This window comes from Bos mutus, chromosome 26 (assembly GCF_027580195.1).
Source record: "Bos mutus isolate GX-2022 chromosome 26, NWIPB_WYAK_1.1, whole genome shotgun sequence".
Classification (NCBI taxonomy): Eukaryota; Metazoa; Chordata; class Mammalia; order Artiodactyla; family Bovidae; genus Bos; species Bos mutus.
Genome location: NC_091642.1, coordinates 31908794 through 31921356, shown reverse-complemented (window position 1 = coordinate 31921356; position 12563 = coordinate 31908794). Strand labels below are relative to the sequence as shown.

Below are 12563 nucleotides of genomic sequence, written 5' to 3'. Positions count from 1 at the left end.
GTTTTTTTTTTTTTTTTGCAAAGATGTATTTAATTTGCCCAAGAGGAAGTTGAATGTTTAAAAGGTCTCCATTCCCTGGAAAGGGCTTCCCTTGTGGCTCAGCTGGTAAAGAATCCACCTGCAATGCAGGAGACCTGGTTTCGATCTTTGGGTTGGGAAGATCCCCTGGAGAAGGGAAAGGCTACCCACACCAGTATTTTCCCCTGGAGAATTTCATGGACTGTATAGTCCTTGAGGTTGCAAAGAGTCGGACATGACTAAGTGACTTTCACCTTCACTTTTCCCTGGAAAAGTACCTGACTAGGAAACTAAAGAAAGATGAGATACTATTTTGTAGAGGCAGATGGAAATTGTAGACATAAGATCCTCACAATTCAGACTTAACTAATCTAGTGTATTGCAAAATGTGATCTGCATTGGGTAGAATTACTTGACAGATGACTATTAAAAGGCAGAGATGTCTGGGATCCATTCCAGACACACTAAGTCAAAACATCAGAAGTGAGAGTGGAAATTTTACAAGCAGCCTCTAGTGATTTTCATTTTACTCAAGTTTGAGAACTACTGACCACAGGTTTCTTGCTAATATGACCTACATGTGATTGCTTAATCTATGTCTACAAAAGTAAGATGTTACTTGGCTGATTCTAAGATGCCTAGGAGTACTGTACATGTGGCTGAAAATTGCCAATACCCTAGACCACAATTCCATTAAATGAATGTAATCATCCTCTCCTTAAACTAATCCAAAACAAACTCTTACAAAAAGAAAGTAAACCTATCCTTCCCTTAAGAAACTCACAATTTAGAAGCAAACTATTACAAAGTATTTGTTATTAAATATAGGAGCGTTTAAACCTGGATATGGCACATTCAAATCCTTCTCAATCTAAAAACAATAAATAACAATCATCAACTGTGAGAGGTAGCTTGTGGCCATGCAAGTCTAGACTGTACTATCCACAGTGCTACCATCTAGCTGGAACCCTGTGACCTTTCCTTGCCTTACTCCCAAACTCTCTCCTCTTCTTCCCCAGAGATTTTTACTCACTTTCTGAATTTTCCTAATCTGGTCAGAGAGTGTGTCTAACAGGCGAGTTTTCAGGAAGTCCATCACCTTGACCACCCGGCCATCAATGTAGCAACTGGAATAAAAATAAAATAAGAATCAGGTAAAATCTCAAGCAGGAGATTACAAATATATTTCTCTAGCCAGAGGTCTCTGTTGCCTGAGAAACAGCAACCCAGGGTTCACTTGAGCTTTTACATTCAAAAAAGTTTGGATCCTGCATACTTTTCAAACAAAAATAAACATCTTATCCTCTTTATTTTTACATCCATTTGTGGGCTAATACTGTGATTTTTTTCAGCCTTTGTCCATTGAAACTGCATTTATTGCTCTATAGGAACTGATAGGAATCCATAACATGAATTGGTTAATGGGGAAAAGCTTACTTTGTTTCCTCCATAGGGAAAGTAATTTAACATCCCTTCCATACCATCCTTACTCCCACTTTAAAATAATGAAGGTATGTGAGAGGTTTGCAAGACTATTCAAACATTTTGAAAGGTTTCCACATCTTTAAATAAGAGAACACCAACCACAAAAAATCAGACTTAGTGCAGTGCTGCTAAGTCGCTTCAGTCGTGTCCGACCCTGTGCGACCCATAGACGGCAGCCCACCAGGCTCCCCTGTCCCTGGGATTCTCCAGGCAAGAACACTGGAATGGGTTGCCATTTCCTTCTCCAATGGGTGAAAGTGAAAAGTGAAAGTAAAGTTGCTCAACCGTGTTCTACTCTTCGCGACCCCATGGACTGCAGCCTACCAGGCTCCTCCGTCCATGGGATTCTCCAGGCAAGAGTACTAGAGTGGGTTGCCATTTCCTTCTCCAATGCATGAAAGTGAAAAGTGAAAGTGAAGTCACTCAGTCGTGTCCGACCCTCAGCGACCCCATAGATGGCAGTCCACCAGGCTCCTCCGTCCATGGGATTTTCCAGGCAAGAGTACTGGAATGGTGTGCCATTGCCTTCTGCAGTGAGTGTGTCACAAAAATTTCATCTCCAGTTCACTTCCCTGGCAAAAACCTTGTAGTCAACCTCCTTCTACCTCTACAATAAATGAAAAAACAAATAAGAAAGACAGACTAAAGTCCAGGTGCCCTATACTAAAATAGCAACAGTTGGCACTCCTCAGGGTGGCAGTGTCCCTGGTTCTGCTAGATGGCTTAAGTGAAACATCAAGTTGTGCTGACGCTACACTGTTAACATTCAACCAAAACAAGTCCATCCGGCTTTGTGTGACTCTCTGAGAATTCTTACTCTGAAGACTAAGTCCAGGGTTAAGTGACCTTCATTATCTTAAATATCCCAATACTCATCTTTGCAAAATTTCAAATTAAATCAATTTAATTTAAGTCAAAACTTATGACTCCTGGGTGCATTTTCCAATCTACTTAGGTCTCCTTGGTTGATGAACAATGATAGACCATGTCATTTTTAGTTAGTCAACAACCTCTCAGTACATGTTATAGAACCATGTGAAAATCCTTTGTAATGTTAAATTGCCATTCCAATACGTGATGTAGTGGAATGGTTAAAATTCCTTGTAATCACACTTTGAACCAGGTGCTCTGGTTGCAGTGTGGGTGGTAGCTGAGTGCCTCCCATTCAGCCTTCCCCTTGGCCTCCCTCACCACGTCACACATTTCCACAGACTCTAATGTTTAAATCATTGGTATATTGGAAAGAGTCCAAGTTTTGGAGCCAGAGATATCTGAATTCAAATTCCATATCAGATATTTACAATCTATATGATCTTGGACAACATGCCTGGCCTTTATGGGCCTCAGTTTTCTTATTCTTAAAAGAGAGGTAGCCTATTTGCCTCCCAGGATTATTTGAAGATTAAACAGATAAATCTAAAGTATCTGGCATACAGTAAGCATTCAACAACTTTTAGTTCTTTCTGATTTCTCTAAATTTTCAGCTCACAAAGATGGGGTCATAAACAATAGGAGATTGACTAAATTACATGTGTATAGAATTCTAAAAGTGAGATTGTTGTGGCAAAGGGTACATGCTTTTGAAAATTTGGGTGGTTACTTATATTAGGGAATAAAACAAACCAATGACAGGACCTTTCACCTCATTCCTGGTACTAGATGCTAGACTCAGATCCAATAAACATTTACTATGTGTAACACACAGAGCTGGTAATGTCCATATCCATCACCTCACAACTCTATTAGTACTCCACTGTCAGCACCTCCAATTGTTTTTAAGTTGTGATTAGACAGCTTACTACCTGAAAGCTAGGCATATGAAAACACTGCAGTGTTTAAATAAAAAAATAATTCGTGCAATGTTAATGTAACACATAATGAAGGACATAAATATTTGTATTATATTACATAATGACTATGTGTATGTTAAAAATGTACTGTAATTAGTGTTCTTTTATGTTTTGATCAAATACTTTATAGTTTCCTCTTTTTTCTTTGTCTGCTCCCAGTAACTATTTTAAACATCAGAAATATAAGTTTTGCTGGCAGCACATATAGTTTAATGCTCCTTGAGATAAAAGTGCCAGATGTACTCTTTCAATATGTAGGATTCCCTGTGAACATGCATCCTATCCCACATAGTCCATGACCCAGGGTTGAGGGGCCTCGGTCTTCCCCTCCTTCCTCTGGTCACTTTTCTCAAGTACGCAAAACTTGGAGTTTGAAAGCCTTGGTTTAAGCTCAGCTTTGCCATGTACTACCTATATGATACTAGGCTTCCCCTTCTTTAAAATTGGTTTAAAAAGAACCCAAACATATATTTTCACAGGGTTACTGTACCCTGTGAATAAAAATCAGGAGAAATGCTGAGAACAGAACACGGCACACAGAAGGTATTCAATAACCAAATCTGTCCTCCAGGTTCCTTAAATATCCAAGGTGGTAGCAACCCAAACTAAAAAGCCATGGGACGGGGTGAGCAGGGAAACACCTATCTGGAGAAAGACACTGTTCATCCACTGTAGGATCTGGAATGAGGGTATTATGGAGGAGCAAAAACAAAGTCTGGATTTCCAGTAGGTGGGCAGGAAGAAAGAAAGAGAGAGATGGAGAGAGAGAGATAATGAAATGGGGAGGGCTGTGATTATGCTGCAAAAGTCTAGAGTCTAAAGATCTTAGTGGTCATGTGGTCTAAAGTAGGTAAGCCAGTGACAACATCCCTGAGAGTGATTATCTGGGACAGGGAATCGACTCTCATACCCTACTAGTACAGATCCACTGTAGCACAGCTCGAACCCAGGAAAGGTTCTTCTACCATGGGTCTAACATTGGCTTCCTCTTACTGTTGACTCAACAGCTGTTTTCTTGGACCCAGCAATAGTCCAGCTCCTCCTTCATGTGACATGTGGGGGAGGAATTCCAGTAAAAATTTTAGCTTAAGCATTTTAGAGCCTGTTCTTGGCCCCACTCTTAACCTAACAAGCTGGATTCAATCATTCTCAGTTGGTCTCAGGCTATCCTGAGGGCCATGAATTAGACGAGAGCCTAGAAAACTCTAGGCAGGAAACCAGTTCGACGAGGTTATCTTATCTCAACAGTGCAGGCAAGAAGGAATCTGAGTCTAAGTATGGGAGGTCACAGAAAAAGTAGAAGTGAGAGCCTGTGAAGAAAGAACTAATAAAATAAAGCTGTAGAGTGTAGGAGAGATGGGAAGGGAGTCAGTGACGATCATGAGCTTATGAGAGAGAATGTCTTAGAGGACACTGGTGCCAAGGACATGTCGGCCATTCAGACTAGGTTTTAGGTTTGTCAAAGGAGAGAAATTATTCTGCCTGAGATATCAAAGACACAGAGAATATCAAGAGAAAACAGGTCCTTGGAGATGTGAGAAGTCAGCATAGAGAAAAGTTGAGATAGAAAATGTTGACCTTGCTGTTTTCTTTTCTTCAGTTTGTAAATAATGAATGAAGTCATGGCCATAGATGAGCTCTCTCAGGGAATCAGAGAAGTTAACAGAAATGGGAGATCCTCTAAAAGCTTCTCAGTTGTGGCCCTGAACATTGCCTCTGTCTTTGGCCTGAATAAGAGTCCCTTCCCCAGCCTGACCATCGCAGTGTCTTTTTAATAATTGCAGTCTGAGTCAGATTCACATTTGGATGCCAAAGGAACCCCATATTACCATGAAGTTTCACCAACTTTCATTTGCAAACATAAATCCACATTTATATTGTACTAGGGAAATAAGAACTTTCAGTTCAATTCAGTCGCTGAGCTGTGTCCAACTCTTTACAACCCCAAGAACTGCAGCACGCCAGGCCTCCCTGTCCATCACCAACTCCAAGAGTTTACTCAAACTCATGCCCATTGAGTCGGTGATGCCATCCAGCCATCTCATCCTCTGTCATCCCCTTCTCCTCCTGCCCCCAATCCCTCCCAGCATCAGGGTCTTTTCAAATGAGTCAGCTCTTTGGATCAGGTGGCCAAAGAATTGGAGTTTCAGCTTCAACATCAGTCCTTCCAGTGAACACCCAGGACTGATTTCCTTTAGGATGGACTGGTTGGATCTCCTTGCAGTCCAAGGGTCTCTCAAGAGTCTTCTCCAACACCACAGTTCAAAAGCATCAATTCTTTGGTGCTCAGCTTTCTTTATAGTCCAACTCTCACGTCCATATGTGACTACTGGAAAAACCGTAGCCTTGACTAGATGGACCTTTGTTGACAAAGTAATGTCTCTGCTTTTTAATATGCTGTCTAGGTTGGTCATAACTTTCCTTCCAAGGAGTAAGTGTCTTTTAATTTCATGGCTGCAATCACTATCTGCAGTGATTTTGGAGCCCCCCAAAATAAAGTCAGCCACTGTTTCCACTGTTTCCCCATCTATTTGCCAATAAGAACTTTGGTCCTACAGAATTTAGTATTCTCTTTTAAGAGAGGAGACAATTGAACCATAGGTATGAGTTGATAAATACCTGAGCCTTTTTCTTGGGTACCCTGGGACTTTATATATGTGAAGCTTCTTAGAAAACATTCAGTGTCAGCAGTTTGTAGTTATTTGAAAAATGTTGCCTATTCCAGAGATTTGGCTCTCTGATAGTGGCTGCCTATGGTAAAGGGCTCAATATATCAGTTAGATTTGGACATAAGAGCCTATGATAACCACTTGGAAAGAATAAATTGTTAAAAATGAAAAGATGGTGATTTCTAACCAAGACTGGGTAAGTGGAAGTGGGACTGGATTCCAGCTGACTGTCCAGTGATGTGCTTTCCTCTGTCCTCCTAACTGGGAGGGTAAAGACGATTCTGAGCTGCCAAGGTTTCTTCTCAAGAGGTAACTAGCTTAGTGACGGCTACAAAGGCACCAGAGGACCAAAAGAATCAGAGAGGAAAGGAAGGGAAAGACAGAGGAAGGGAATTTGCCAGTAAGATGTGCTTTGGCATCTTCCACATAAACCTGGCAGAAAGGTTGGTTCTAGAAATGCTTAGATGGATAATTTTAGGTCCTCCTCTAAATCATAGTCCTCCTCTAAGCTCTCTTGAAATCTCAGCATCTCTTAGGATCACACCACAAATGGCTGAGATATTCCACTAAAAGCTGAAGCAAGGAGAGGCTGTGCAGAAATACCCTTTGTGTGAACTACTACTACAAACACAATGGGCTAGAAACCATTGTGTGTGGACAATGGTGTGGACATGTGTGTGGACAAAGAGCCTGTCCGACTCAGTACCAGTGACCATCATCCCTTCCTCTGCTGGCCTCCAGATCGGTAGCTCATGCCAAGCACATACCTGGGAAGGCAGCAAAGATGACAGAGTATACAAAGGAAATGGAACTACTTACCAATTCATTGACCAACTCTCTCGCTCTCTTTTGTTCTAAATTTTATTTTTTGTTTAATGCTTTTCATCCTATTTAAAAGTCTGCCCTTTATCTGTTTATTATAAAAGAAACAAGTGCTCATTATAGACAAAATAGGAAATGCACATAAAATTAAAATATGAAAATGAAAAATCACTGGTAAGTCCAACACCTAGAGAAACTCATTGTTAACATTTTGACTTGTACCCTTTCAGACTTTTCATCATAAATATACATAAAATTTCCCATAATTAGTTATTTTAAAAACTTACTCCAGATACTATTCCACTAGCATATAAACATAAAATTGTCCCAGCTGATTCTCAAGAAGCCGGTATCACAGAGATCCAAACAAATATTAGAGACTCCAGATGAAATCATCTTATTCTTGTTTCCATTCCATTCTGGCCAGATAGGATCCTCTGCCAGGAGCAGGTCTCATCTCCTTTCTTCTTTGCTTAACCCTGAGTCCCCTTCCCCCTTCTCTAGGCCCCTAGATTTAGTCTTCAGGATTGTACTCCAATTAGCCACTTATGCCCATTAGCCTCTTAAAACATTTAATGAGGAGAGCTTGTTGGCTCCAGGGGCAGCTGGTTTTGTTTACCTGGCTCTTTACTTTAAAAGGAAAAACCTTTGCCCCTTATTATCTGACCTCTTCTTTTATTTCAGGTAATTGCATTAGTGCTGGCTTTCCAAAGCTCAGGAATTTCCGGACCTATTTTGCTGCCTGCTGCTTTCAGGGAGGAGGGGCTGTCTACTCAGAGTTCTAACACCCTGCCTCCTGCCTGGGCAGGTAATGCCATAAAACTGGGGCCTTCCCCACTGGATTGGACAGAAGTTTGGATAATCACTAGAACAACCCTATTGACCTATAAAGGCTATTCTGACACCTTGAAGTCAAACACTGGAGAGGCTGATGCTAGTCTCTCCAAAGCTTTATAAATTGTTATCTTCCCCTCCTCCAAGGGCCTCCCTCTGGGTTCCCACTGAGCACATTTTCATATTTACCTTTGGTTTGCTTTCTGAGGCTGCACTATTCTTGATCGTCTTTGCTATGGGTCAACATTATTATCTTGTGTTCAGAACTACTTTGAGAAGTAGAGCTTGGATGAAATAAATGCTGTTAGGGAAAAAAAAAAGGTCCTATGAAATGTAGATGTCTTTTGGCTTTCTTCAACCAGTTCTTATATTATCTATAAAGGAGTCACCCAAATGACTGAAGGGTTGTGGTACAGGAATTTCAGAGTTTGGTAAAATGTTATCATTGAAAAATTATACAAGTAACAGTCAAGGTGGTAGGCAATCCATCAGGCACGTAATGAGTACTCAAAAGATATATTTAATGAAAGCATGGGTGTCTGTATAATCTAACCCACAATTCACCAAAAGAGTGGGCCTGAGTCTTGAGTACAGTCACAAGGGCCTAATTTTCTTGAATCTTTCTCTCTCCTAATTCCTTGCACACTTTGGGTCCTGAGCTTCGAGCCCTAATCATTCTCCCCAGTGGACACAATGCATGTGGAGAGACATTGTCTTGGCAGGGACTCAAACAGCTGGTCCTTGATCCTAGCAGTGCTAAGAAGAGCTCCAGGGGAGCAGGGAAGGAGAGGGATAGGAAAGCCATCTGCAGAAGGCTCTGAGGGGGGCAACTCTGGGAATTTTCAGAGTAGCAGCACGTGATGGCACCAAAAGTGTGAGCAGGGGTGTATCTGTGTGTTTTGAGTCTGAAATGTAAACAATTTGTGGGACCCTCTTTAAGAAAAGGAAATCAGAAGTACAAAACACAAAATTAGGTACAAAAGTAAATATTTATTTAGAATGACAAAATAAATCACAACAAACTCCCAGAAACTTCTTTCAAATCCCTCTTTTTCTGAGCGATCTTTACGCAATTTACCAGAAATGTTTACACAGCAATGCTTCCCCCTCTGGAGAAGGCAGTGGCACCCCACTCCAGTACTCTTGCCTGGAAAATCCATGGACAGAGGAGCCTGGTAGGCTGCAGTCCATGGGGTCGCTAAGAGTCGAACACGACTGAGAGACTTCACTTTCACTTTTCACTTTCATGCACTGGAGAAGGAAATGGCAACCCACTCCAGTGTTCTTGCCTGGAGAATCCCAGGGACGGGGGAGAGTGGTGGGCTGCCGTCTATGGGGTCGCACATAGACGCGACTGACGCGACTTAGCAGCAGCAGCTTCCCCCTCACCACCTAGAACATTCTACAATTCTGAGCAACTCCCAGCATTCCTAGGAATCAATGCAAGGGAAGGGCTTGAAGCTTAAGTCATTAGCTTCCTGGTCAGTTTAACTGTGGGGTCATCAATAATAGGATTGGTACGATCTAAGTTACTAGAATCTAACCATCTATGTGCAGTATTTATTTTCATTCAGTGTTTGTAAACTGGGAGCTTATACAGTTACCACAATCTTTCCCTGACCTCTTTTCATATAATTGCCATTGTAGCTGAATATTACAACTAACTCGACTATAATTAGTGCATTACTAACTAGGAAAACAGAGAGAGGAGAATGAGGAAGGGAGGAGCCATATATGTATTAAATTCCCCCCCCTTTTTTTTTTTGCTAGCTGTTTTACATATGGTGTCTCATTTAACCTCCTGAACACTTACTGTTTTGCAGATTATTACCTGTGGCTCAAAGAGATGTAGTAGGGACTTCTCTGGTGGTACAGTGGATAAGAATCTGCCCGCCAATGAAGGGGACATGAGTTTGATCACTGGTCCAGGAAGATTCCACATGCCTTGAAACAACTAATCTTGTGTGCCACAATTATTGAAGCCTTTGTGCCCCAGAGCACGTGCTCTGCAACAAGAGAAGCCACCTAAATGAGAAGCCCATGCACCACAATCAAAAGTGGCCCCCACTTGCCCATAACTAGAGAAAGCCCCAGCAGAACAATAAAGGTCCAGTGCAACAAAACAAGACAAGAAACACGGTAACTAGGAAACCAGAGACCAAGTAGGTACTAGGCAACAGATACCAAAAACGTTCCCCTCTACTTTGCTCTGCAAGTGTGAGGGTTATGAAGACTACTGTGCTTACTTCATTTATCTGTAATCAAGTTGCTGCTTTTCAACTTCCTTTAGTCTTACCTATTTCAACTATCCTGAATACCTAAACAATACTGAGCTAAAGAAAATGAAACAATTATAACAAATAAAAGCACAAGCAAAACAATAACAAAAGCAAAAACCTGGGGAGATAAGTAAAGGAATGGAGATGGTATAACTTTACTCTTTTTCTTGCAAGTGTTTTTCAAAGTATTTTTTTTTTATCAGTAATTGTTATACGAAGAAAAGGGGCTCTATGGTCAAAAATAAGTTTAAGAAATGCTGGATTAAAACCAAGTTAAGTAGCATTTCCTGTTCCAGCCAGCATGGATTAGATTAGAATTACCCTCCAGTCACAGACAACTCAAAATTGAACACAAAATACATAACAACTCTTTGGTCAGACAGCAGCCAACTCAAGCTGTGATCCTTGAGAAAGGCATGGCACCTGAGGTGAGCCCCACATTTACCTGGGCTTGCTCCTCTGGAGAGGGTGGAGATAATTTATTGACCACCCAAATTTTGTGCTCCCCTTCCACAGTGCAGAGCTGTGTACAAGAAGCAGCAGCCTAGCCAGAACCTATTATACCTCTGCCTAGATCACAAAAGGGGTGCCCATCAGACTAACAGGTCAAAGCATTGTGAGCAGAAGTGATGTGTCACCTTAGGCTAGAGTAGCTGGAGATGTGTATCACTTCTGAGCAGAAATTAAAAAGCCATGTCCTTCCTTATATATTCTTTCCTCCATTGCCAGATGAATGGAAGAGTCTCCAAGCAGAAGTCACATGATGGACAAAATCCGGATCCTGAAAAATCACATAAAAGGCCATCCACCAGGTACCTCAGCACTGAATGTGACATTATTGAGAAACAAATGTCTAATTGTTAAGCCACCGATATTTGGGGGTTTATTTATAAGAAAACAATGTTGTTATATTTCCTAGTACATACGTATTCATTACTACGAAGCTCCATTACACCAATCTGTTTGATCAATAGTGTACAATAAAAAGGTTGTCCTTTGAGAGAAAATGGTCCCTGTTATGAAAATAAAAAGATTAACCCAGAGAACTCTAGTTTGAATTGTCTAGGTAACTGTCAACAATGGGCTGAATTCTAATATCATGCAAGGACAGTTGAGGAGGGGAGAGATGATTCTTATTCTTCTATATCTAGGCAAACTGAGTTCAGGGTGAAACAATGACTAAGGTGACTACTAATGACCAGAGAGGACATGGAATCTAGAATATTGGAAGGGAGGTCAGTTAATGGAAGCTACCTATCAGTGGGTGGCAGCCTTTTGACTTACATCCAGAGTCCTCCACTAGGCTGCTGGTGAAAACCTGAGTTTTCCTTTGAAGGCCAGCCATAGTTTGAGGTAGATTTATTTCAGCATCAATATTGTCAATGAAATCGCACATCCTAACTTGCATGTATCACACAAGCAGGAAAAGCAGAGGTTCAGCTCTCCTCTGTATGATGATGTTGCTTATTTCTAGACACCCAGCACTCATAATTGTACATGCGTGCACACACACACACACACAAACTGCTGCTCTAGCTGCATTCACCAATACTCTGTATATTTTAGTTCCCTCCCTGGTGGCTCAGTGGTAAAGAATCTGCCCGCCAATGCAGGAGACGTGGGCTTGATCCCTAGGTCAGGAAGACCTCCTGAAGAAGGAAATGGCAACCCTCCACAGTATTCTTGCCGGTTGGACTACAATCCATGAGGTCGCAAAAGAGTCGGACATCACTTGCTGCTGCTGCTAAGTCGCTTCAGTCGTGTCCGACTCTGTGCGACCCCAAAGACGGCAGCCCACAAGGCTCCCCCGTCCCTGGGATTCTCCAGGCAAGAACACTGGAGTGGGTTGCCATTTCTTTCTCCAATGCATGAAAGTGAAAAGTGAAAGTGAAGTCGCTCTGTCGTGCCCAACTCTTAGCAACCCCATGGACTGCAGCCTTCCAGGCTCCTCCATCCATGGGATTTCCCAGGCAAGAGTAATGGAGTGGGGTGCCATTGCCTTCTCCGGGATATCACTTAGCGACTAGAAAACAACATTTAACATTTATTCCCAGCAAACTCAATGTCATAGAGCTACACCTTGAAGTATAGACACTGTGTAGAATATTGCACCTAGAGAAAAACCTTACACCAGTATAATTCTTTTCACAACAATAGCCATGTCTTCATTTTAAAAGAAAGGCTGGCTCTCCCCATGTAAGGCCTTGAAAGAAACTATTTATGATGAACACGATAACATTTATCATGAACAAACATGCATGTGTGTGTATATGTGTTTATTTGTGTTAAGAGGGACAGACTGAGGGGGAGAGAGGTATCCATCTATTAATTAGACTTCAAGATTTGGATAAATATAAGGTTGGTTTTTGTGCTGTATGGAATGTGAATTGAGCCCCCAAAGAAACTATTTTAAATTTCAGTATTTGCATTTTTGTATAATTAAATTTGAGTATCATTAATATTTTATAATTTTCCTTTAAATTATTTTTATTCTTTTGATTCATGATTTTTAAATATAATAAAAATAATTCTGTTAAAAATACACACATTTTAAAACTTAAACATGACAACGAAAAGTATAAACAATTTGGTGATTAAACCAAATC

At 41.1% G+C, this 12563-nt stretch overlaps 1 protein-coding gene across 1 annotated transcript in view; it reads right to left on the bottom strand.

The window, feature by feature from the left end:
- Positions 1-12563, bottom strand: part of HPSE2 (heparanase 2 (inactive)) — a 717063-nt gene that overhangs the window by 169222 nt on the left and 535278 nt on the right. The window contains exon 7 of the mRNA XM_070363563.1: positions 1052-1145. Coding sequence (XP_070219664.1) covers positions 1052-1145 — 94 coding nt within the window. The remainder of the gene's footprint in view (positions 1-1051; positions 1146-12563) is intronic.